The sequence below is a fragment of the Impatiens glandulifera genome, chromosome 2 (assembly GCF_907164915.1).
Source record: "Impatiens glandulifera chromosome 2, dImpGla2.1, whole genome shotgun sequence".
NCBI classification, from domain to species: domain Eukaryota; kingdom Viridiplantae; phylum Streptophyta; class Magnoliopsida; order Ericales; family Balsaminaceae; genus Impatiens; species Impatiens glandulifera.
Window position 1 is genome coordinate 2481963 of NC_061863.1, and position 27984 is coordinate 2509946.

Here is a 27984-nt window from a genome sequence, read left to right on the forward strand (position 1 = left end):
AGACGCGATTTACCATGGACGCGATTTAATCTAAATCGCGTGAGTTCATCACCGCGATTTAGATTAAATCGCGTGCATGGTAAATCGCGTACATTTAAAAACGCGAATTACCAATCACGCGTTTCATCTAAATCGCGGTGATGAACTCACGCGATTTAGATTAAATCGCGTGATTGGTAATTCGCGTCTATGAGCGTAAAAACTGGCGCCGAAGGGGTATTTCAGACATTTCGCAGGGCAAAAGGACCCTTTTTGCCAACTTTAGTAGGCGGGGGCCCTTTTTGGAATTTCCCCTATTATGGGGGCCATTTCATCAAATTTCCCGATATGAAAGGGAGAGATAAATTAATATAATATTTTTAATTTAATCTATGACAAAAATAAATAAATAATTCAATTATGACTTATTCAGTAGAAAAGGTTTTTCGTTTTCATTTTTTATCGATAAAATTTGAGTTGATGATGTATTTTGTTCGGTCCGACATAGAGTAATCAGCTCGTGTAATTTGTGTCATTACTTTAAATCGTGTCACATCGTATCGTATTTTGATTTGCTCAAAATAGTATGATCCACGGGTTGATTTGTGTCGTGTTAACATGTGTCAATATGTTTATTCGTGTCGTGTTAACTCGTGCTTAAATTTGTGTGTCGTGTTGTGTTCACTATAATTGGTCATCATGTTGTTTCGATCGTATCGAAGTCCATTTTTATATGTGTCATTACTTGCCTAACTGGTAAGAAGATGGAAAAAAAATATGTTTACCTTGAATTTGCCATTTCAAGGTAACCAAATTGGAGAGGAGAGAAAAATATAATTGATTATTGAGCATATATCTTCGTGTTAAGTTTTCCATTATTACTAAATAAGTAAATATACTATCATTACGAGCATAATCACCGAACATTTGAGTTGTCGTCCTCATCCCCTCAAGTATGAAACAATCGTCGAGAATCATTAGCTTAAGGACCCACATCGTTATTCTATGTATGAAAATCGTCTAAACTAATCATAAAATTCTTTCAAATTCTTAACAACTTCAAAGTTCAAAACAAAAGAATATGCACACGTTATTAAACGGTGGAACAAAAGTAAAACAAAAAAATCAAATGGAGATTCAATAAGAGTGTTTAAACAATTGGAAAGGATTGAACTTAAAGATTGTGGCTTTTCGATCATTTAAGGAAATGAAGGAGGGCACATTCCTTATGATCCTCCATCGACTCCATGATAACAAGGTCTCAATTTCTTCGTAGGCATTTTATTCGAGCATCTTATATAATTAAATTAAATTTTTCGTATCGTATTTTTATAATTCGAATAATACTCACTTTTTTATGATGATTTCTCGAATGTGTGTATGTTCCTTTGATGTAGTGAAAAAATAAATTTGTTAGATATAGAGTTGTTTCTTTTTTATTGAATAAAAAATGATTGAAACTAAATTTTCATCTTTAAAGGTAGTTATATTTTTATCATTTATTAATTTGTAGATTATTATAATATTTAGCAAGAGATTATTCCAGATAGCATGATTAATTTGTCAGTATGAAACTTAGACGAATTTGTATTTAAAATTACTTTTAAAAAATTTAAAAATAAATCTTCTCCATTGAGATTTTAATTTTTATATTGTTTAATATCTAGAATTTATTTTAAAATATTATTTTGGACTGGGGAGTTAATGTGTTAGAAACGTGAGGCAGGAGACATGGTGGGCTTTTATTTTTTAATAAAATGGCACATTATTTCTTACAAAATTTCCGACAGAAATGTATCATTACCTATTTCAGATTACTTCGAGTCGCATCTTATGGTTAGCAACCAGAACTTAATCGATTGTAAGCCGATCACAGTATGAATTTGTGGGCTATCAAGTACAATAAAGGAGTCACAAGAGATCGTCAAGAAGACAAATCTGAGTATACAAGAGTAGTTTTCGGATAATGTAACGATGCATATCAAAAATTTGTTTAGAAAATTCTTATGACTCATATCATACTTCAGTAGTTAATAGCCCACAAACACATATTGTGACCGGTTGACAATATATTGCTGGATTCTATTCAATTGGAATCTTATTTCTAGCTGCAATATCAAACCCATGTCTAGCCATTCAAGATTCTCCAAGTTTAAACATACACTTATAATCAGACTATTTTAAATTAATACCCCACCCCAACCATTCCTAACTTAATAAATAAATGATAATTATTAACATCTTCTATTATTACATCAAAACAATTACCTATTTTCAAAATTTTACATAAAAAACATACCATGCAATTGAGTAATAGAATTATCTAAAGAATGAAATTTAGTTAGACAAGTACTCATTGATATTAAACAAACGCCTACATAAACGCGAAAGTAAAATTTGCTTACCGATTGGTTGCTGGATCGAGTTTATATTGGCAAAAGCATTCGGGGAGAGCCGAACCGATCCCCATAGCAAAATCATCTTTATGCGATTTCCATAAAGCTTCCATCATTTCCTTCCCCTTCAACCCTTTAGAACTGAAAACCGCAAAATCCCTCCTATTCAAGAAAACAGTCTTGAACAAACCATTAAAAGCTCTCATAGCAGCCACCATTTTATCCATATTTCCAAAATAAGTCGCGACATAAGAATCGCTGTTAACTGAAACATAATAATCCAGCGCTGCTTTCGTATTTCCATGCATGCTTTCAAACTCATCCCCACTTAGAAAGCTAGCTTTCGTAAACACGTTCGTGTACACATTGCTTAGCCCTTCAAGTTCCATTATACCGTCGCCGGCTGCTAAGTAAATGTTCGTATTCGTAGGAATCGACAGAGATTGCAGAAGGAGTGCAGTCTCGTTGGGAGTTAAAGGACATTTACCTCGAGTTCTCCAAACAGTGGCAGTTTCACCGGTCCAGGGCTTTCTATCTCCCCTAACCGAATCTATGGCTTTCAGAGAAGATGCTGAGATTCCTGGATATTCACATTGGCTATAAGCAACCATGTCAGGTTCGAAACGAAGGTGAAGGGCGAGAAAAGGCTTCGGGATGGCTTCAAGAAGATGAAGACCTTTCTCCTCCAAACGTCTCGTGAGGCGCAGTGCACCATAACAAGCTTGGCAGAGAGCAGCCTTGGCGTATAATGGATACCTACATTGATTTTGATAAGTCTTGTTTGATAAAGATCATAAACAGAAACAGTTTATTACCTATCCCTTCGTTGACTCATGGCAGGAGTAATTGAAATATAACGATGCTGTAACAAGGAGGGAAGTACGCCCTCGATGTAATCAAACTGGCCTTTGCGCTTACTGCAATCGACTCGAAATGGTTCTTTAGATTTGATTTCGGGAGGTAAATCTTTAACTACTTTGATATAGCCATTTGTTTGCTGAATAAAGTAGTCTACATCAAATATATCTGCAAAACCACTGATGAGGAACGAGGATGAGTCAGAAAGGGGACAAGTTCTTACTCTGTTAAACGAAAAGAATACCTTGATTCGTTCCAGTAAGCAGCAACTTCAAACTTAGGTAAAACAAGAGTAGCATTTAGTAATCGAGCAATACCAACACCATCACATAACTGCAGTTAATTCGAGCAAACAGCTTTAAAAAAAAGGAAATGGCAGATGAATGAGGGGAAATGCAACTAGAAGACTTACATCCCTTCTCATCTGATTGAGGCCACCATAGCAATCAACTCGGATGTAACCATTATTAGTAGTAACTTCTGGTATAGCTGCAGCAAAAACCAAATGCAATTTCTGCAATGAAAATCAGTCAAGATGAACTCAGAAGGCTCATAGATCTGCTATAAGTGTCTAAACTATCAACTGACCGGTTTGATATCCTTCAATCCACCATTTACAGGGCCGCCATTCTACAATTCTCCGAACATTCCATATACTTGATACTCTCCCTTCCTCAGAAGTACTAAACATATGATTTTCGATAATCTACTTCAGTCGTCAGTCATTACAATATTCTACTAAAAATCAAGTGGAAAGACTGGGGGAGTCTGGAACTGACCTTAAAGAGACCGAGGGCTGAAACAATGTGGAAGGCGAGAAGAAGACCACTGCGGCTAGAAGAGACAGAGTGAGGAGTAAGATGCTGAACAACAAGGGCCTGTTGACACCGAGAATTGCCATTTCAGTAAAGAAATCGCCCGATTTCAGCTCGAGGACCTTTGGAGTTAGGGTTTGTGCCTGATATACGACATTCAAGAGGAAATGTTTGCTTCTTGACACGAGAAGTTGGAACAGGCAAACAGATCTATGGGAGAGTTAGGGTTTGTGCCTGATATTGGACATTTCAGTATATAAATATTAATCTCAGTAAGAATTTTCAGATACATATATTGATCTTCTTACGTACAGAATCATGCAATCAGTAATGAAGTATCTCAACTATGGAATTTCTCCCTGACTATCTCATCTTAAATTCAAATACTATAACTGTTTGTTGATACTACAATAGATGAAAAGTGGATCAAATCAATTCTTACTATATCTTGATGGAAAAGCTGTAACAAGAATTGCACAAATAATGAACAGAGCTAACTAATCAAGGATCAATAAAAGAGGAAAAACAAAACTAAATGAGATTCAGATAAAGAAACTGCCGAAATAATCAAATACCGTAGTGATTGATGCAGATCTTGAGTCTTAGAGTGCCGCATTAAAAGACGAACTGTTACAGTTTCACGATGTTTCAATAGCTCTAACAGTTCCAAAACCTCTTTCCTTCCACTGAATGTCAAATCGATAGAGTTTAGATTTCCTGCAACATCATTAAACAAATGAGGAAAATTGAAAGCATAAACCCTAGCACTCCAACGGATCAACCAAAATCATAGTAAAAGAGAGAACATACAGATCGAGGATGAAATCTTCGTTTCTTCGCCAGTGGTGACGGAAAATTCCTCAAGCTTTACTAGACATGGATCCACAAGAAAGATCTAGTCTATTACACTTAAAATTTTATTATATTGAAATAAATCTAATTTAATATAAATTTTATATTTTTATAATTATAAATTAATAAATATTTTAATGCTCGCATTTAAATGCACTATTTAGGACTCTTTCTTTTTATTATCGTTTTTAGTAATTCTATATATATATTTAATAATGCTTAATTTGAAATGTTATGGTGTACTTCACGCTCTCTTCAAAATAATTCTCATATCACAAGGTATTTTTTCACATTTTTCTCTCTTCATTTATGAATTGTTTTTCTTTCCCTCGCTGTAAATATATTAATTAATTTTAATTTATATATATATATTAATGTTATAATTATTATTAAAATTTAATATTTTACATATACACGTTAAACCAAATATTTATCTATATTAATTGAGTTTAGCATTAAATACTAATTATAAAACATTAAAACCTGCAATAAAATCAAGAATTTCAAATATATATTATATTAATTATAAAATATAACTTTCAGTTATTCCATTATATTAATTGTAAAATAAAAAAAAAATATCATATTTAATATTAAATACTAACTACAAAATATTAAAACCTACAATAAAATTAATAATTTCAATTATATATTATATTAATTATAAAATTTTCAGTTATTCCATTATATTAATTGTAAAATAAAAAAAAATATCATATTTAATATTAAATACTAACTACAAAATATTAAAACCTACAATAAAATTAATAATTTCAATTATATATTATATTAATTATAAAATTTAACTTACAGTTATCGTATTATATTAATTATAATATAAAACAAATATATATTATATTAATTATAAAATATAACTTTCCGTTATCTCATTATATTAATTATAAAATAGAAAAAAATGTAGTTATCATGTTTAGCATTAAATACTAATTATAAAACATTAAAACCTACAATAAAATTAAGAATTTCAATTATATATTATACTAATTATAAAATTTAACTTTCAGTAATTATATTATATTAATTATAATATAAAACTTAACTTTTAACCAAAATGAAATATAATAACTGAAAGTTAAAATATTTGATTTAATGTGAATATGTAAAATACTAATTATAAAACATTAAAACCTGCAATAAAATCAAGAATTTCAAATATATATTATATTAATTATAAAATGTAACTTTCAGTTATTCCATTATATTAATTATAAAATAGAAAAAAAATAATCATGTTTAACATTAAATACTAACTACAAAATATTAAAACCTACAATAAAATTAATAATTTCAATTATATATTATATTAATTATAAAATTTAACTTCCATATATCATATTATATTAATTATAATATAAAACTTAACCTGCAATAAAATCAAAGAATTTCAAATATATATTATATTAATTATAAAATGTAACTTTCAGTTATCCCATTATATTAATTATAAAATAAAAAAAATATATAGTTATCATGTTTAGCATTAAATACTAATTATAAAACATTAAAACCTACAATAAAATTAAGAATTTCAATTATATATTATACTAATTATAAAATTTAACTTTCAGTTATTATATTATATTAATTATAATATAAAACTTAACTTTCAGTTATCATATTATAATAATCATAAAATTTAACACAAAAACAATAATTATGATTATGAAAAACATAAACAATGTAATTGTAATTAAATCAATATAATAAATCAACTTAACTTTTCATCTTTTTTTCCATCTAAATATTTGTTTTCCTATAAATAATTTTACATCAACAAGGTTCAATTTAAGAGAGAAGAGTGATATTCTGCCTATTCGGTCTCCTTTGGCGGCTTTCACTGTTTTGCTTTTTTTTCTCAGGAATTTTATCATTTTAGGCAACTACAACAATATTCTATCTTTTGAATTCCATCTTGGTTAAAGTGAGTAATAATTTAATTATATTAACATCAATTTCTCTATCAACATCATTATTTCATTCAATAATTAAATTGGTAATATGTTATGTTTTACCAATCTATTGTTCATTGTTTTTTTTTCCAGGAATTTGATCATTTCAGACGCTGCAACAACGTCTTATCTTTTGAATTTCATCTTGGTTAAAAGTTAAGTTTTATATTATAATTAATATAATATAATAACTGAAAGTTAAATTTTATAATTAATATAATATATAATTGAAATTCTTAATTTTATTGTAGTTTTAATGTTTTATAATTAGTATTAAATGCTAAACATGATAACTACATCTTTTTTCCTATTTTATAATTAATATAATGGGATAACGGAAAGTTACATTTTATAATTAATATAATATATATTTGAAATTCTTGATTTTATTGCCGGTTAAGTTTTATATTATAATTAATATAATATGATAACTGAAAGTTAAATTTTATAATTAATATAATATATAATTGAAATTATTAATTTTATTGTAGGTTTTAATATTTTGTAGTTAGTATTTAATGCTAAACATGATAACTTTTTTTTTTCTATTTTATAATTAATATAATGGAATAACTGAAAGTTACATTTTATAATTAATATAATATATATTTGAAATTCTTGATTTTATTGCATGTTTTAATGTTTTATAATTAGTATTTAATGCTAAACTCAATTAATATAGATAAATATTTGATTTAATGTGTATATGTAAAATACTAATTATAAAACATTAAAACCTGCAATAAAATCAAGAATTTCAAATATATATTATATTAATTAAAAAAATGTAACTTTCAGTTATTCTATTATATTAATTATGAAATAGAAAAAAATTATCATGTTTAACATTAAATACTAACTACAAAATATTAAAACCTACAATAAAATTAATAATTTCAATTATATATTATATTAATTATAAAATTTAACTTCCAGTTATTATATTATACTAATTATAATATAAAATTAACCTGCAATAAAATCAAGAATTTCAAATATATATTATATTAATTATAAAATGTAACTTTCAGTTATCCCATTATATTAATTATAAAATAAAAAAATGTAGTTATCATGTTTAACATTAAATACTAATTATAAAACATTAAAACCTACAATAAAATTAAGAATTTCAATTACATATTATACTAATTATAAAATTTAACTTTCAGTTATTATATTATATTAATTATAATATAAAACTTAACTTTCAGTTATCATATTATAATAATTATAAAATTTAACACAAAAACAATAATTATGAAAAACATAAACAGTGTAATTGCAATTAAATCAATATAATAAATCAACCCAACTTTTCATCTTCTTTTCCATCAAAATATTTGTTTTCCTATAAATAATTTTACTCAACAAGGTTCAATTTAAGAGAGAAGAGTGATATTCTGCCTATTCGGTCTCCTTTTGCGGCTTTCACTGTTTTGCTTTTTTTTCTCAAGAATTTTATCATTTTAGGCAACTACAACAACATTCTATCTTTTGAATTCCATCTTGGTTAAAGTGAGTAATAATTTAATTATATTAACATCAATTTGTCTATCAACATCATTATTTCATTCAATAATTAAATTGGTAATATGTTATGTTTCACCAATCTATTATTCATTGTTTTTTTTTCCAGAAATTTCATCATTTCAGTCCGCTGCAACAACGTCCTATCTTTTGAATTCCATCTTGGTTAAAAGTTAAGTTTTATATTATAATTAATATAATATAATAACTGAAAGTTAAATTTTATAATTAATATAATATATAATTGAAATTTTTAAATTTATTGTATGTTTTATTGTTTTATAATTAGATTAATTAATATATAATTGAAATTTTTAATTTTATTGTAGGTTTTATTGTTTTATAATTAGTATTTAATGCTAAACATGATAACTACATTTTTTTCCTATTTTATAATTAATATAATGGGATAACGGAAAGTTACATTTTATAATTAATATAATATATATTTGAAATTCTTGATTTTATTGTCGGTTAAGTTTTATATTATAATTAATATAATATGATAACTGAAAGTTAAATTTTATAATTAATATAATATATATTTGAAATTCTTGATTTTATTGTCGGTTAAGTTTTATATTATAATTAATATAATATGATAACTGAAAGTTAAATTTTATAATTAATATAATATATAATTGAAATTATTAATTTTATTGTAGGTTTTAATATTTTGTAGTTAGAATTTAATGCTAAACATGATAAATTTTTTTTCTATTTTATAATTAATATAATGGAATAACTGAAAGTTACATTTTATAATTAATATAATATATATTTGAAATTCTTGATTTTATTGCAGGTTTTAATGTTTTATAATTAGTATTTAATGCTAAACTCGATTAATATAGATAAATATTTGATTTAATGTGTATATGTAAAATACTAATTATAAAACATTAAAACCTGTAATAAAATCAAGAATTTCAAATATATATTATATTAATTATAAAATGTAACTTTAAGTTATTCCATTATATTAATTATAAAATAGAAAAAAAAATTATCATGTTTAACATTAAATACTAACTACAAAATATTAAAACCTACAATAAAATTATTAATTTCAATTATATATTATATTAATTATAAAATTTAACTTCCAGTTATCATATTATATTAATTATAATATAAAACTTAACCTGCAATAAAATCAAGATTTTCAAATATATATTATATTAATTATAAAATGTAACTTTCCGTTATACCATTATATTAATTATAAAATAGAAAAAAAAATGTAGTTATCATGTTTAACATTAAATACTAATTATAAAACATTAAAACCTACAATAAAATTAAGAATTTCAATTATATATTATACTAATTATAAAATTTAACTTTCAGTTATTATATTATATTAATTATAATATTAAACTTAACTTTCAGTTATGATATTATAATAATTATAAAATTTAACACAAAAACAATGATTATGAAAAACATAAACAGTGTAACTGCAATTAAATCAATATAATAAATCAACCCAACTTTTCATCTAAATATTTGTTTTCCTATAAATAATTTTTCATCAGCAAGGTTCAATTTAAGAGAGAAGAGTGATATTCTGCCTATTCGGTCTCCTTTTGCGGTTTTCACTGTTTTGCTTTTTTTTTCTCGGGAATTTTATCATTTGAAGCGACTACAACAACATTCTATCTTTTGAATTCCATCTTGGTTAAAATGAGTAATAATTTAATTATATTAACATCAATTTCTCTATCAACATTATTATTTCATTCAATAATTAAATTGGTAATATGTTATGTTTCACCAATCTATTGTTCATTGTTTTTTTTCCAGAAATTTGATCATTTCAGACCGCTGCAACAACGTCCTATTTTTTGAATTCCATATTGGTTAAAAGTTAAGTTTTATATTATAATTAATATAATATAATAACTGTTAAATTTTATAATTAATATAATATATAATTGAAATTCTTAATTTTATTGTAGGTTTTAATGTTTTATAATTAATATTTAATGCTAAACATGATAACTACATCTTTTTTCCTATTTTATAATTAATATAATGGGATAACGGAAAGTTACATTTTATAATTAATATAATATATATTTGAAAATTTTGATTTTATTGCCGGTTAAGTTTTATATTATAATTAATATAATATGATAACTGAAAGTTAAATTTTATAATTAATATAATATATAATAGAAATTATTAATTTTATTGTAGGTTTTAATATTTTGTAGTTAGTATTTAATGCTAAACATGATAAATTTTTTTTTTCTATTTTATAATTAATATAATGGAATAACTGAAAGTTACATTTTATAACTAATATAATATATATTTGAAATTCTTGATTTTATTGGAGGTTTTAATGTTTTATAATTAGTATTTAATGCTAAACTCAATTAATATAGATAAATATTTGATTTAATGTGTATATGTAAAATACACAAACATTTAGTTGCAATAGTTATGTACATGTGGATGCAATAAATACTAAAAAAAATGAATTGCTAAGTGTTGATTTCTTATTAATAGACAAGGAGGTAAGTGTGTTTAATATTTTGTTATATATTAATGTATGTTAGTGCAAACTAACATGTAATTTATAGGGTGCAGTTATTCACGTCAGCATCGATCGTCAATTTGTTCCAAGACATCGAAACTTATTAAAGGAGGGTAACATGTACATATTTCAAAATTTTCGAGTTATCAAGTCAAACGCTCAGTACAAACCAGTTCCAAACTCTTTGAAAATTTTGTTTAGCTACTTTTTGAGATTCTAAATATTCCGAGATATAAATTTAATTTTTCTGATTACAAGGAGGTTATTTCTAGAAGTGACAATTGCTCACAACTAACAGGTAGTGTTTTGATTAACTATTGTCTTTCATTTAATTTTTAACTTACATTTTCCTTTTTTATGTTATAGTTATTATAGCTCGTCTTATCAGTTTAGGCTCTAAGACTTTTAGCAAAACTGGATATAACACAGTTGCAAAACGTGGTTTAAACCTTCAATTTGATAGGTTGGTCATTTATAAATCTATAAGTTAAATGAGTTCTTTTGTTTTTTTACTCTATTAAATATTTTAATTTATTAAATATTTTAATTTTTACCTTTTCTATGTGTTATTTTATAGTGGAGAAGATATTAATCTAACTTTATGGGGAAACATAGCCGAAAATTTTGAATTTGTTGAAGGATCTAACAACCAAGATCCTATCGTAATAGTTGTGACCGACTTTCTTGTCAAGTTATACCAAGTATGAATTGTAAAAAAAATATGTTTATGTCTTAATATGTTTGTGTTAACCATTTTTATGTGCTTTCAATAGGTCATCATGTCCTTTCTTCAACAACGGCCACACAAGTTTTTCAAAATCTAATGATTCCAGAGGTGGTGACTATGCGAGAAAGGTTGATATTGTCTTTCTTTAAACATTACTCTTTGTTTAAATATTTGTTGTTTTAATGACTATTATTTTTGTGCCACCTTTACTCAACTAATTGTAGATTTGCTGTCCATCCATCTCAAGTATGTTTGTTGGATGATACTGTTGAAAGTTCGATGTCTTTACAAGATGAGATGATGAAAGATCGACACACAATTGAGGAATTATACAACCTATTGTCAAATGAGGAAAGCAAGGTTGGTAAAATTGGTATTTCAATATTTTTATAGTTATCTTACTGGTTTATTGGTTAACAGGAATGTATACGTACCGTTGAAGCGACAATCAATAATGTATACAATGGTTGGTTTTACTACTATTGTGATGATTGTCGCAGAAAAGTAACGCTCGAGGGCGATGTTTTTTTTTTGCAACTCATGTGTTAAAGTTACAAAAAATCCTACTCCAAGGTGTTTATTTTTGTCTCTTTGATATTAACAAACTATATTCATATATTTAATTATAACTATTTTGTTTTTTTATTAATTATTTTGTATCTATTTTAGATATAAATTAGAGATTGAGGTTGGTGACGAGTCAGGAGTTGCACTATTTGTGCTTTTTGATAGAGTTGTAAATAAGTTAGTTAATCTAACTGTTTCAGATTTGTTACAATTATATCCGAGTTGTGACAAAGATTTACCATTGCCGTTATCATCAATGTCATCGGGAAAACTTGTGTTCCAAGTTAAAATTACTGATTACAACCTCAAGAAAAAATCACACAATTTTACAATTATAAAAATGTTTGATCCAAGTCAATCACTCATTACTCAATAGGTAAACATATTTTGGATATCTTTATGCTCAACTTTGAAACGTGTTTTATATATTAAATTAAATTTTGTAAAGGGAGGAGCATCAATTTCAGACAAAATTGAAAAATTGTTAAAGAGATACTTTTTCAATTTTTTTTATCAAATAAATTATTTTTTTAATCTATTTTAATGTCTTATTTAGATATTTGAAAAGTTTAGATATATTTGATTAAATTTTATTAAGGAGGATCATCAATTTCAAACAAAGCTGTTAAAGAGGTACTTTTTCAATTTTTTGTGATCAAATAAATTGTTTTTTTTATTATCTATTTTAATGTCTTATTTAAGTTTTTGAAATGTGTTTTATATGTTAATTAAATTTTATTAGGGAGGAGCAACAGACAAAGTTGTTGAAGAGATAGGACAAAAAAGACAAAAAATTTAGTTTTTATTTTTTATTTTTTAATTTTTTAATTTCATTTTATGGAAGTTGTTTTTTTATTAATATACATTATTAACTATTATTATAATATAGGATATCTTAAATTATACTAGAGTTATACATTTATTTATTTTTATGAATATTTGTTTAATATTGTGTTAACTTAAATTTTTATTTTGCTTTCAATAGTTTAAATTAAATCAAGCCTTTTGGTTTGTATTTTATTATTATTATTTTCAGTTTTAATCAATCATTCTTTTTTCTCACATCATGTATATATTTCATAATTAATTTTATATAAATATATTTTTTCTTACATAATTTTTCCACAATTATTTATATATTATTTGTTTATTATTTATTTTTATACAATTTACTTATATTATGAAACAATTAATAATAATTATTTTTTCTATTTTTTTCTCTAATTATATATATATATATATATATATAATTATATTTTCTCTTCATATAAATATATTCTCTTTTATTAAATTAAATATTTTATAAAAATTTCGTTTATATTTTAGTAATCGCTTCAACCTAATATAATTAATATCACATCTTTATATTTTATATTAAAATCACATCAACACAAAATCCTACTCGGTTTTATTTTCAATATAAAAAAATAAAATAAAAAGAAGAAAAAAGTAAATCATTCTTGACATGTTTTTTCTTTTTGTTCTTATTACTCACATTTTATCAATATAAATGAGAATTTCATTTATTCTAAACATTACATCAAACAAAACTTTTGTTAATTATTATTAAAAAAATATTTCAAAAAATAATAATATTATTATATGTTATTATTATTTATATATAATTAATTATAAATAATAATAAATAAACTATAATTTTAAAAATGTAGTAGTTACAAAATTTTATTTATTTTAATAAGTAATACTTTAAATTTATAAATATAAATTTATTTTATTTCTGTAAAATCCTAAAATTAAAGCAATTTGTAAATTTGTAAGATTATATATTAACACAATAATTATTATACATATTTATTCTTATGTGAAAATTTTAATTCAATTAAAAATTTAATTCATACATATATAATAAATATGGCCATTAATAAAATTCTCTATCAATTTTGGTAAAATATATATTTAAGTTTATTTAGAATTTTTCTAATATTTTCAAAATATATAAATTTAGAAAAGATTTAATAAATTTTCTATTAAAATAATCATGTTAAAAATAATATGGTAATTTTATTAATAAGTTTCTGTGTTATATATATATATATAAAATTTAATAACAAGAGATAAATAAAATTATAATTAGAGAAAACATAATCATATACGTGTAATATTAAAATAACTCAATTGATAAATGAAAAACCAAATATTTTAGAAAAACAATTGTCTAATAAATTTATAATTTTAGCACTCCAACGGATCAATCAAAATCATAGTAAAAGAGAGAACATACAGATCGAGGATGAAATCTTTGTCTTCTTCACCAGTGGTGACGGAAAATTCCTCAAGCTTTACTAGCCATGGATCGAGAAGAAAGATCCGTACAAAGACAATTATAGAGAAATCTAGCCTATTACACTTCAAAATGTTATTATATTGAAATATATCTAATTTAATATAAATTTTATATTTTTAAAATTACAAGTTAATAAATATTTTAATGCTCACATTTAAATGCGATTATTCATGACTTTTTTTTTATTATCGTTTTTAGTAATTTCAGTCAAAATCTCTCGTATAAACAAAAATATATTTAACAGTAATTAACTTTATACTTTATTGTGACTCGCTTCAACATAATATAATTAATATCACATCTTTATATTTTATATTAGAATCGCATCAACACAAAATCCTACTCGGTTTTATTTTCAATATAAAAAAATAAAATAAAAAGAAGAAAGAAGTAAATCATTCTTGACATGTTTTTTCTTTTTGTTCTTATTACTTACATTTGTATCAATTTAAATGAGAATTTCATTTATTCTAAACATTACATCAAACAAAACTTTTCTTAATTATTATTAAAAAAATATTTCAAAAAATAATAATATTATTATATGTTATTATTATTTATATATAATTAATTATAAATAATAATAAATAAACTATACTTTTAAAAATGTAGTAGTTACAAAATTAATTACAAAATTTTATTTATTTTAATAAGTAATACTTTAAAATTATAAATATAAATTTATTTTATTTCTGTAAAATCCTAAAATTAAAGCAATTTGTAAATTTGTAAGATTATATATTAACACAATAATTATTCATACATATTTATTCTTATGTGAAAATTTTAATTCAATTAAAATTTTAATTCATACATATATATAATAAATATGGCCATTAATAAAATTCTCTATCAATTTTGATAAAATATATATTTAAGATTATTTAGAATTTTTTAAATATTTTCAAAATATATAAATTTAGAAAAGATTTAATAAGTTTTCTATTAAAATAATCATGTTAAAAATAATATGGTAATTTTATTAATAAGTTTCTATATATATATATATATATATATATATATATATATATATATATATATATATATATATATATATATATATATAATTTAATAACAAGAGATAAATAAAATTACAATTAGGGTGTGTTTGATAAGGGGGAATTGGAATTGGAATTGACATTGGAATTATAATTCCAATTCCATGAGAATTGGCATTGAATTACAATTCAATTCCAATGTTTGGAAAAATTATAGAATTGAAATTCAATTCCAATTCTTATGTTTGGGAAAATGATAGAATTGTAATTCAATTCTAATTCCTATGTTTGTAAAATAAAATATCGGTTCAAAATGTTAACTTTTTAAATATGTTCACGTTTTGACACGTTTAATACGTTTTTGACACGTTTAACATGTTTTTTTACATGTTTAACACGTTTTTACATGTTTAACACATTTTTACACGTTTTTGGCACGTTTAAACACGTTTTTGACATGTTTAACACATTTTCACACTTAAAACACATTTTCACACGTTTAACATTTTTTCACGTTTTTGGTATATTAAACGCGTTTTTAACATTTTTAATACGTTTAACATGTTTTTCACACGTTTTAACAATTTTAACACGTTTTTCACGTTTTAAACATGTTTAACATGTTTAATACGTTTTTCATACGTTTAACATATTTTTCACGTTTTCACACGTTTAACACGTTTTTGGCATGTCTAACACGTTTTACACATTTTTAACACGTTTAACACTTTTTTTCACGTTTTGGCACATTTAACACGTTTTTCACGTTTTTCACAATTAACATGTTTTTCACACGATTAACATGTTTTTCACGTTTTTGGCACGTTAAACACATTTTTGGCATGTCTAACACGTTTTTCACACGTTTTACATATTTTTAACACGTTTAATACGTTTAACACGTTTTCACACGTTTTAGCACGTTTTTCACGTTTTCACACATTTTTCACATGTTTAACACATTTTTCACGTTTTCAAATGTTTTCACGTTCTTCACACGTTTTTCACACGTTTTTATAGGTTTAAAATGTGTTAAACATGTCAAAAACGTATAAATGTGTTAAACATATCAAAAATGTGTTAAACGTGCCAAATAAGTGAAAAACTTGTTAAACATGCCAAAACATGAAAAACGTATTAAACGTGTTAAATGTGTTAAAAATGTGTTAAATGTGTCAAAAACGTAAAAAAACATGTGAAACGTGTCAACAACGTGTTAAACGTGTTTAATGTGTTAAAAACATTTTAAACGTGTTAAAAACATGAAAACGTATTAAACATTCCAAACATGTGAAAAACTTGTTAAACGTGCCAAAACGTGAAAAACGTATTAAATGTGTTAAAATGAGGTAAATGTGTCTGTTGAATGTGTCAAAAACGTAAAAACGTGTTAAATGTGTCAAAAATGTAAAAAAACGTGTTAAATGTGTCAAAAACATAAAAACGTGTTAAACGTGTCAAAAACGTGTTAAACGTGTTAAAAAGGTGTTAAATATGTGAAAAACTTGTTAAACGTGTCAAAATGTGCAAAATGTGTCAAAATGTAAAAAACGTGTTAAACGTTTTTAAAATGTAAAAATCATGTTAAATATGTCAAAAATGTGTTGAACGTGTAAAAAACGTGACAAAAACGTGTTAAACGTGTCAAAAACGTGAAAATCATGTTAAACGTGTCAAAAACGTGTTAAACATGTCAAGGACGTGAAAAACGTGTTAAATATGTCAAATACATGTTAAACGTGCCAAAATATAAAAATATGTTAAACGTGTGAAAACGTGTTAAAAATGTCAAAAACATGACAAACGTGTTAATTTGGAATTACAATTCCGACCTAAAAAAATTGGAATTGAGAACTATCAAATTACACTATATTGAATTCCATTAGAATTCTAATTCCAATTCCAATTCTTAATATTAAAGTGTCTAACAAACATCCGAATTGGAATTGAACCCTCCAATTCCAATTCTAATGTCAATTCCAAGGTTATAAACACACTCTTAGAGAAAACATATTCATATACGTGTAATATTAAAATAACTCAATTAATAAATGAAAAACCAAATATTTTAGAAAAACAATTATCTAATAAATTTATAATTTTAGCACTACAACGGATCAATCAAAATTATCTAGTAAAAGAGAGAACATACAGATTGAGGATGAAATCTTCCTCTTCTTCGCCAGTAACCTCTTCTTCGCCAGTGGTTACGGGAAATTTCTCAAGCTTTATTAGCCATGGATCGAGAAGAAAGATTCGTACAAAAACAATTAGAGAGATCTAGCCTATTACACTGTAAAATGTTATTATATTGAAATATACCTAATTTAATATAAAATTTATATTTTCAAAATTATAAATTAATAAATATTTTATTGCTCACATTTAAATGCGACAATTCATAATTCTTTTTTATCGTTTTTAGTAATTTCTATCAAAATCTCTAATATAAACTAAATATATTTAACGTATATTTAACGTAATTAATTACAATTGATTCAACTAATATAATTAATATCACAGTTTTATATTTTATATTAGAATCGCATCGACACAAAATTCTACTTATAAAGAAGTAAATCATCCTTACATGTTTTTTCTTTTTTTTGTTCTTATTACTTACATTTTATCAATTTAGATTAGAATTTCATTTATTCTAAGCATTACATCAAACAAAACTATTGTTAATTATTATAAAAAAAATATTTCCAAAAACAATAATATTATTATATATTATTATTATTTATTTATAATTAATTAAAAATAATAATAAATAAACTATACTTTAAAAATGTAGTAGTTGCAAAATTAATTACAAAATTTTATTTATTTATAAATATAAATTTATTTTATTTCTGTAAAATCCTAAAATTAAAACAATTTGTAAATTTGTAAAATTATATATTAACACAATAATTATTCATACATATTTATTCTTATGTGAAAATTTTAATTCAATTAAAAATTTAATTCATACATATATATAATAAATATGGCCATTACTAAAATTATCTATCAATTTTGGTAAAATATAAATTTAAGATTATTTAGAATTTTTCGAATATTTTCAAAATATATAAATTTAGAAAAGATTTAATAAGTTTTCTATTAAAATAATCATGTTAAACATAATATGGTAATTTTATTAATAAGTTTCTCTTATATATAAATATATATAAAAAAAAAATATATATATATATATAATTTAATATCAAGAGATAAATAAAATTACAATTAGAGAAAACATAATCATATACCTTATCTGTAATATTAAAATAACTCAATTAATAAATGAAAATTCAAATATTTTAGAAAAATAATTGTCTAATAAATTTATAATTTTAGTTTTTATTATTTCAAATGTATAAAAATTTAGTAAATATTCAATTTTATTAGAGATTTGAAAATTATTATTTTTAAAGATAAATGATAATTTAATAAAATTTCTTTGATTTTTGGTAAATCAAAACATTGTAGGATTTTGTTTAATTCTATTCATCCATAATTCTTATAATTATATATTTATGGTCAAATCATAAATGTGATATTTTTGGTAGTCAATTCAATGCATAGATTTTTATACTTAAAAGTTCACATATAAATTGAAATAGTAATAGTAATAAATCTATTATATTTATTTTTGGTAATATGGTGATTTTTTTCTATAAAAATAAAATAAATTTAGACTAGGACTAAAATTTTGAATGTATAATTATAAATTACAGAAAATTTTAAATTGTTTTCTAAGGAAAGTTATTAATTAATAGCCCTAAACAACAACAAATAAAAAAAACCTCAATGCTTGATGAATAAGTTGTCTGCATAATTGTGTGTGTGTGTGTTTTTTTTTTTTTTTTAAACAACCATTTTTAAAATAAAGAAAATACATTTATTATTATTATTATTATTATTATTTGAATTTAGAAACTTATAACCACCCTTTAAGGATTTTTTTAGTAAAATTGAACTTCAAACTTTTGAGTTCTAAAACAAAATGTGAACTATCTTAAGCCATTAACACTATAATAATTTTTTAAACAATTCTTAAAATTTAAATAAAATTCAATCTAGTTTGATATTAAATTTGTTGTCACTCACCAAATTATACCATTAATCCATGTTTATGAATTATGATTCATGATTTTGGTTCCAGAATCATTGTTATTAGTAGGTGAATCATTTATTAGCTAATGAATTAAAACATAAAACAATAATATTTTTTTTCTTCAAATGATAGACTTACATTGGTGAAAGATAAATAATACAAATACAAAAGTAAAATCAAGATAACTTAAATAAAAGATAACATATTTTTAAGAATAACTTAGTCGACTACAGCTTTCCGTTTCCCTTTAACATCAACGACCACCTTCACTTTCGAGCCCTCGCCACTTTCTTCCGCCACATTATCTTTCGGGCCCTCACTATTTTCTCCCCCCTTTTCACCTTCATCAACTTCAGCAAAGAAATCGCAACTTCTTTTAAATCTGAGTCGCTATAGTCTTCATCATCATCGCTGCTATCAGAGGAGTGAAAATAATCCTCCGCATCAAAGTCGTCAGGTACTATATCTTCAAGATCATATTCATTTAAGTCTTCATATATTTTTCTCCCCACACTCTTGAAAGGACTAAGATCATGAACATCATCTTCTTGCACCTTCTGTTTCTTCTTCATCCGCTTGTCATCTTCATCCTTAAAATCTATTGGGGATGAGGCCTTCATCGGATTGCTGCTGCTTGAGGATGCCATTGGAGGTAGATCGATCTAGTATAAAGAGCTTTAAGATTTGATTTTTGTATATGATTTTAGTTTACCTTAGGCCTACTTTATATAGATAATTTTTATAAAGAGATAATTAATTTCCCATTAATAGGTCATAGCAATTTTGGAAGAAAATATTAGATATATTTTTATCCATTTACTACACCACCTTAACATATATAGACCATATGAATTTTTTAGACAACTCTAAATAACGTTACATCACAAAATATATTAATTATATGAATAAGGTGCATCTTTTTATGTAGAAAAACTAATATTTAAAATAATAGCATATTTAATTATTAAATGATGATATTATATAAATACTTGTAAATAGAACTAGGCAAATAAAATTGTGTCAAGAGTGATAAAAATACTTGATAAAACATTACTAACTAAGTCCCAACTCATTCTAAGTGATCAAAGATATATTAAAAAAACATAATGAAAGCTAAAGAAGAAAAAGCTCAAAATGCAACCAAAATAGCAATAAGAGGAGCTTAAGGTCGCCAAGTCGAGCTTCATCATGAGTCGGCCTCGCAAGTGGTGAGACTCATAGTAATTATGCATTCACACTCAACATCATCTTTTACGGTATCAAAAACCCTCATACATCAATTTAACAACTTAAAAGCAGACTACAACAACTACAAATTTATTTCTTCAAGATCTAGACAATAAACTAGATGAAGAAAAATATTGGCCAATAGAGGCTAAATAAGCACACATCCAAAAGTTAATGCATTCAAACATATAATTTCTCATATAAACTCAAATTTGGATCAATAAACACAAAATTGAGAAAAAAAACACAACCCGATCACTTTTATTGTTAGGAATTTCAAGTTGAATAATACTTCCTATTGAAATCAATTGATCTGATTAATTTCACAAGTCAACCAAATCATACTAGCAGATCAGCAAAGTAATAAAGAACACCAGATTTACGTGGAAAACCCTCTCAACACGGAGGGTAAAAAACCACGGGGCAAAACCAACAGATTTCACTAATCAGTAAGAAACCGATACAATTGTTCTTCTCAACTTTAAACCTAAAGTTGAGGTATACATACAGAGAAACTAATTTCATTCAAACCCAAACAAATCTAGGTTTGAGAAAACATGAAATTCCCTTTACAAGTAAGAGAGAAATGAACCTGAGGGTAATCAAGACAAAGAAGGTGATACTCTGTTCTCCTTCTCTTCTTCTTCCTCTATATCTTCTTCCCTTCTTCTTCCTCTGTATTTTCTTCACTCTGTTTCTCTTGATCTCTTCACAGAACTCTCTCTGAAAATTGTGGTAGAGAGAGAAACAAAATTAGGGTTTATTTGGTTTTATATTGCCTAATTGGGCTGGACCCATAAGGCCCAACAATCTCCCCCTCCAGCCCACGGAGAGAGGCACACCGATTTTCAAGTCATCACTTGGTATTCACGCCGACAAGCCGACAACAAAGCTCAAACTTGTCTTTTGGAACTATCTTCGTAAACATGTCTGATGGATTCTTATCAGTGTGAATTTTCTTCAGCTTCATCTGCTGGCTTTCTATTGCATCTCTTAACCAATGAAATCTCACATCAATATGCTTAGTTCTGGAATGATATGTAGCATTCTTGCTCAAATCTATAGCACTCTGGCTATCACAGAAAACAACTGCATCTTCTTGTTGCATACCAAGCTCCAAGAGAAATCTAATCAACCACAATAGCTCTTTACCAGCTTCAGTGGCTGCAATGTATTCTGCTTCTGTGGTTGACAAAGCCACACATTTCTGCAGTTTGGATTGCCATGACACGGCTCCCCCTGCAAAAGTAAACACATAACCTGAAGTGGATTTTCTGTGATCCAGATCTCCAGCCATATCAGAATCAGTGTAACCTTCTAGCACATGTTCACCATTTCCAAAACTCAAACACAAATTGGAAGTGCCTCTTAGATATCTAAGAATCCATTTCACTGCTTCCCAATGTTGTTTTCCTGGATTAGAAAGGAATCTACTTACCACACCGACTGCATAAGCTATATCTGGCCTAGTGCAAACCATTGCATACATCAAACTCCCTACAGCTGAGGAGTATGGCACACTTGACATTTCATCCTTTTCTTTTTCTGTTGATGGACACAACTTCTTGCTCAATTTCAAATGGCTAGGAAGTGGACAACTTACTTTCTTTGCTCCTTGCATGTTGAATCTTTCAAGCACCCTTTCAATGTACTTCTCTTGTGACAACCAAAGTCTCTTAGCCTTTCTGTCACGAGTAATCTTCATGCCCAATATCTGGCGTGCTTGACCCATGTCTTTCATTTCAAATGTCTTGGACATCTCTTTCTTCAACATAGCTATAAACAGAGCATCCTGTCCTGCAATCAACATATCATCAACATAAAGTAAAAGGATTATAAATTTTCCATTAGGAAATCTTTTGAAGAAAACACATGGATCTGCCTTGGTTTTCTGGTACCCATGACTCATCATAAAGGAGTCAAATTTCTTGTACCACTGTCTCGGGGCTTGTTTCAAACCATATAGACTCTTCTTCAATTTGCAAACCATGTTTTCTTTTTCTTTCACTTCAAATCCCTCTGGTTGCACCATATAGATCTCTTCTTCAAGGTTACCATGAAGGAATGCGGTTTTTACATCAAGTTGTTCAAGTTCAAGATCTAGGCCAGATACTAGACCTAACACTGCACGAATGGAAGTCATCTTTACCACTGGTGAGAAAATTTCCCCAAAGTCGATGCCCTGTTTCTGTCCAAAACCCTTTACGACCAGTCGGGCTTTGTACTTCATAAGTTCTCCATTTTCATCTCTCTTTAGCTTGAACACCCATTTATTTCTCAAGGCCTTTCTGCCCTTAGGAAGCTCCACAAGCTCATATGTGTCATTTTCTTGCAATGACTTCATCTCGTCTTTCATTGCATCATGCCACTTAACTTTGTCTTTATGAGCTTGTGCCTCCTGAAAACTTTCTGGCTCTCCTTCTTCTGTCAACAGGATATACTCTGAAGAAGGGTATCTTTTAGAAGGTTGGTGCTCTCTCTCAGACCTTCTTAATGGGGGCTCTTCTGGCTCCTCTTGACGATGTTGCTCCCCCTGCTCAGGAACACCATAAACACTCTCATCATCATTACTACCATTCATGTCAGAGGTTTCCTCAGTGGCTTCTTCATTTTGTTCATCTTCATCCGTTACTGTTGACTGTACATGTGAAGGAATTGGTATGAGTTCTATGGACTCATCAACCCTCTCTGACTTCTCAATTATTTCTGGACTTATCCCTGTCTGACCTTCAAAGAACACAACATCTCTGCACCTGACAATTCTCTTCTTTTCTGAGTCCCATAACCTGTACCCAAATTCTTCATTTCCATATCCAAGGAAAATACATGGAGTTGCTTTATCATCCAACTTGGATCTTTGTTCCTTTGGAATATGCACATATGCTTTGCATCCAAACACCCTTAGATGTGAGTATGAAACATTCTTCTTAGACCATACTGTTTCTGGTATCTCGAATTTCAAAGGAACAGATGGCGACCTGTTTATGAGATAGCAGGCTGTGCGAACTGCTTCTCCCCAAAACTGTTTTGGCAACTTTGCCATCTTCAGCATGCATCTCACCTTTTCTACAATGGTGCGATTCATTCTCTCAGCCACACCATTGTGCTGCGGAGTTCCAGGCACTGTCTTCTCATGTCGAATACCATATTTGGTACAATATGTTTTAAATTCCTTGGAGGTATACTCTCCCCCGTTATCAGAGCGAAGACATTTCAGCTTACTGTCTGTCTCTCTTTCTACCATGACATGGAACTCTTGAAAGTAATTGAATACCTGGTCTTTTGTTCTCATAAAATAAACCCACACCTTTCTAGACGCATCATCAATAAATGTTAAAAAATATCGATTGCCACCCAATGACTCCACTTCAAAAGGACCACACACATCAGAATAAATCAAGTCTAACACATTATGTTTTCTTTCTGATGTCTGACTAAAAGAGACTCGATGTTGCTTACCAAATGGGCAGTAGTCGCATAGATCCAGAACCTCATCTTTGGTTGAGGGGATGTGCAGCTTCCTCACCAGAATTCGCAGCCCTTTCTCACTCATGTGGCCAAGGCGTTGATGCCACAGATTTAGAGAGCTTTCAGCTTGTACTGCATTCAGATCATCTTTGAGTACCTTCACATGTGTTCTGTACAATGAATGCCACGACTTCCCTTTTGCTACAATCATTGATCCTTTGCTGAGTTTCCATTCACCACCACCAAGATAATGCTTGAATCCATCTTTGTCCAATGCATCACCTGATATCAAATTTAGACGTAAATCAGGAATATGCCGCACATCTTTCAGTGTTAACCGATGCCCCTGTTCTGTCTGCAAATAAATGTCACCAATACCCACAATGCTTGAGTGACTAGTATTACCCATCTTCACTGTACCAAGATCTCCAGCCTTGTACGTGGTGAAGAACTCTTTATTCGGTGTAGCATGATAGCAAGCACCTGTATCAACTATCCACTCAACTCCTTGGTGATCTTCTACATGTAGATATTGTTCCTTTTCACAAGAAAGAATAACTACATCCTCTGCAGTTACTGTGGCTGTGGTATTTCTGTTTTCATCATCTTTCTTCTGATTTTTGCCTTCATTCTGTAGTCTTTTCCAGGCTCTACAATTTTTCTTCATGTGACCTTCTTTACCACAGTGATAACATTCTCTCCCCTTAGATTTTGATCTGCCTCTTGACTTGCTATGGCCTCTTGATTGTTGTCGGTGTTCAGCTCTTCCCCTGTTCTCTGTGACTAGGGCCTGTGCACTATTTGTATTAGTTGACTTCCTTCTTGTCTCCTCATTGAACAAGCTGCTAGTAACTATACTCATAGTAAGCACACCATTCGGAGCTGCATTACTAACAGTCACAACCAATGTCTCCCAACTGTCAGGCAATGATCCCAATAGCAATAAGGCTTGTAGCTCATCTTCTAAGGTCATCTCCATCACTGATAATTGATTAATCAAGCTCTGGAACTCGTTTAAATGCTCAGCAACACCTGTGCCTTCTCTAAATTTCAGATTTACCAACTTTCGGATCAGAAACGCTTTGTTACCTGCCGTCTTCTGCTCATACAATGACTCTAGCTTCTTCCATAGCTCATGAGCACTTTTCTCACTTGCTACATGGTGATAAACACTATCATCAAGCCATTGTCTGATTGTGCCGACTGCTTTCCGGTTCAGTTTTATCCAATCAGCTTCAGCCATCTCTTTTGGCTTTGCACTATCTCCTTCAACTGGCTCATACAGATCCTTACAATAAAGGATGTCCTCCATTTTGGATTTCCAAATCTGCCAGTTATTGTTTGTCAGCCTGATCATAGTGCTACTGCCTTCCATCTGAACCTGAGGGAAAAACACTCTTCAATAGAAAGTAAACCTAACAGCTCTGATACCACTTGTTAGGAATTTCAAGTTGAATAATACTTCCTATTGAAATCAATTGATCTGATTAATTTCACAAGTCAACCAAATCATACTAGCAGATCAGCAAAGTAATAAAGAACACCAGATTTACGTGGAAAACCCTCTCAACACGGAGGGTAAAAAACCACGGGGCAAAACCAACAGATTTCACTAATCAGTAAGAAACCGATACAATTGTTCTTCTCAACTTTAAACCTAAAGTTGAGGTATACATACAGAGAAACTAATTTCATTCAAACCCAAACAAATCTAGGTTTGAGAAAACATGAAATTCCCTTTACAAGTAAGAGAGAAATGAACCTGAGGGTAATCAAGACAAAGAAGGTGATACTCTGTTCTCCTTCTCTTCTTCTTCCTCTATATCTTCTTCCCTTCTTCTTCCTCTGTATTTTCTTCACTCTGTTTCTCTTGATCTCTTCACAGAACTCTCTCTGAAAATTGTGGTAGAGAGAGAAACAAAATTAGGGTTTATTTGGTTTTATATTGCCTAATTGGGCTGGACCCATAAGGCCCAACATTTATAACCGATCTGGACTACACATGTTTATATTAGTAAGAGAAATAGAAAACTCACTTAATCGAAGTTGCGCTCCATCGACACCAAAGCCTTTGGCTGGGTGCATGAGAATTTCCTTTGGCTCTAGTGTGACGGATAGCAAACACAAAAATAGAGAAAAAAAAACACAGCTCATTCACTTATATACATGAACTACACACATATATTAGTAAGAAAAAAACAGAAAACTCACTAAATCGAAGTTGCGACACCAAAGGCTTCTTGGGGGGAGAGTTTCTTTCAGCTCTAGTTGTGTGACTGCGTAGCAAACACAAAAACAGAGAAAAAACACAACTCGATCACTTTTATATCATACTGGACTGCACACCTCAATATTATTAAGAAAAATCATAAAACTCTCTAAATCGAAGTTGCGCTCCCTAGACATCAAAGCCTTCAACTGGGTGAGAGTTTCTTTCAGTTCTAGTTGTGTGGCGGGGTAGTGGCGGCATCGCCAACTTCATGTAGGGTTCTGACACTCTCTAAGGTTTGACGGCGGAAGAGGAATAACTCATTTTCGCTCTCATCTTCTACGAAAATGAGGAGACACTCTTTATTAATATTTGGTACTTCGATAAATATAACAATCAATAAAAAAAAAATATATGATCACAATGACGACGTTTTCTTGTGTTATAATTCTCTATGTTTAACTATTTTTCTTGTTTTAGCATGATTTTTTCATGACCTTTACCATTTCTTAAATTGTTTTACATGACCTCATGAATACCAATCTGGTTTAACTAAATTTTATGAAAATCTAACTTAAATTATGCTTATAATCACCTTTATACTTATAAACTATTAATATGAATACATCTCAGAAAATAAAATATAATTTGAGTTGAGAGTATATATCTGTGTTTGTTTGTGACCTGGGAGGTGGTCTAAGTCAAATTTTAGAACCCTAATAAAAATTCAAATAATTTCAAATTCTTACATTTGAGAAACAATATGATCATAATAATAGTTATGTTTGATGATCTAAAGAGATATTAAGAAGTTGGTTGAAATTAGTTGAAAGTATAAGAGAGTATAAATTTAATTGATTCTATAGTTTTTTTTGTTTAATTTATGGTATAAAAATGTAGTATAAAAAAATCATTAATTTTTTAATTAAAATTATTATTTTGTCTTAATTTTTACTATTTAATTTTAGAGAAATGATTGGAGGAGAGAATGAATAAGAGAGGGAATGATGTGGCGACAATATGATTTGCTGAAAAAATTAAATAATTTCTCTCTTTTCTCTCTTTCCTCTTACTTTACCCTTTTTTCAATTGTCAAATCATTCCATCTCCCATTCTCTCCCTCAAATTACTTCTCCCTGTCATTTCTCTTAATTTTATTATCATTATTTAATATATTTAATCATTATATTTTACCTAATTATTTAATAATATTGTGATTTAATATATACATTATAAATTCATTTTGGTTAGTATTTTTATTTATGTTATTTAATGTTTTACTATTTAATTTTTAATTAATTTGTTTAATTTCATTATTATAATTATTAAACTTTTTTGTTTCAAATATGATACCATTTCATAACTAAATAACCTTCTTATTACTTATTCTATTTTATATAATAGATTCTAATATATATATAAATTTCTTTATT

At 27.2% G+C, this 27984-nt stretch overlaps 1 protein-coding gene across 2 annotated transcripts; it reads right to left on the reverse strand.

Moving 5' to 3' along the window:
- Positions 1 to 2164: 2164 nt before the first annotated feature.
- On the reverse strand, positions 2165 to 4948 carry LOC124925468 (O-fucosyltransferase 13). 2 transcript variants are annotated; one of them, XM_047465474.1, is made up of 8 exons: positions 4859 to 4948; positions 4624 to 4765; positions 4013 to 4282; positions 3822 to 3916; positions 3646 to 3722; positions 3478 to 3566; positions 3191 to 3412; positions 2165 to 3131 (listed from the first exon to the last, which is right to left on the reverse strand). In XM_047465474.1, the coding sequence occupies exons 3-8, from the start codon at positions 4132 to 4134 to the stop codon at positions 2381 to 2383; spliced, it is 1356 nt and encodes a 451-aa protein (XP_047321430.1). In that variant the 5' UTR covers positions 4135 to 4282; positions 4624 to 4765; positions 4859 to 4948; the 3' UTR covers positions 2165 to 2380. The 2 variants fall into 2 exon arrangements, with proteins under 2 accessions (XP_047321430.1, XP_047321431.1); XM_047465475.1 differs by lacking the exons at positions 4624 to 4765; positions 4859 to 4948 and having other exon boundaries at positions 3646 to 3747; positions 4013 to 4045.
- Between the last annotated feature and the right edge of the window lie 23036 nt (positions 4949 to 27984).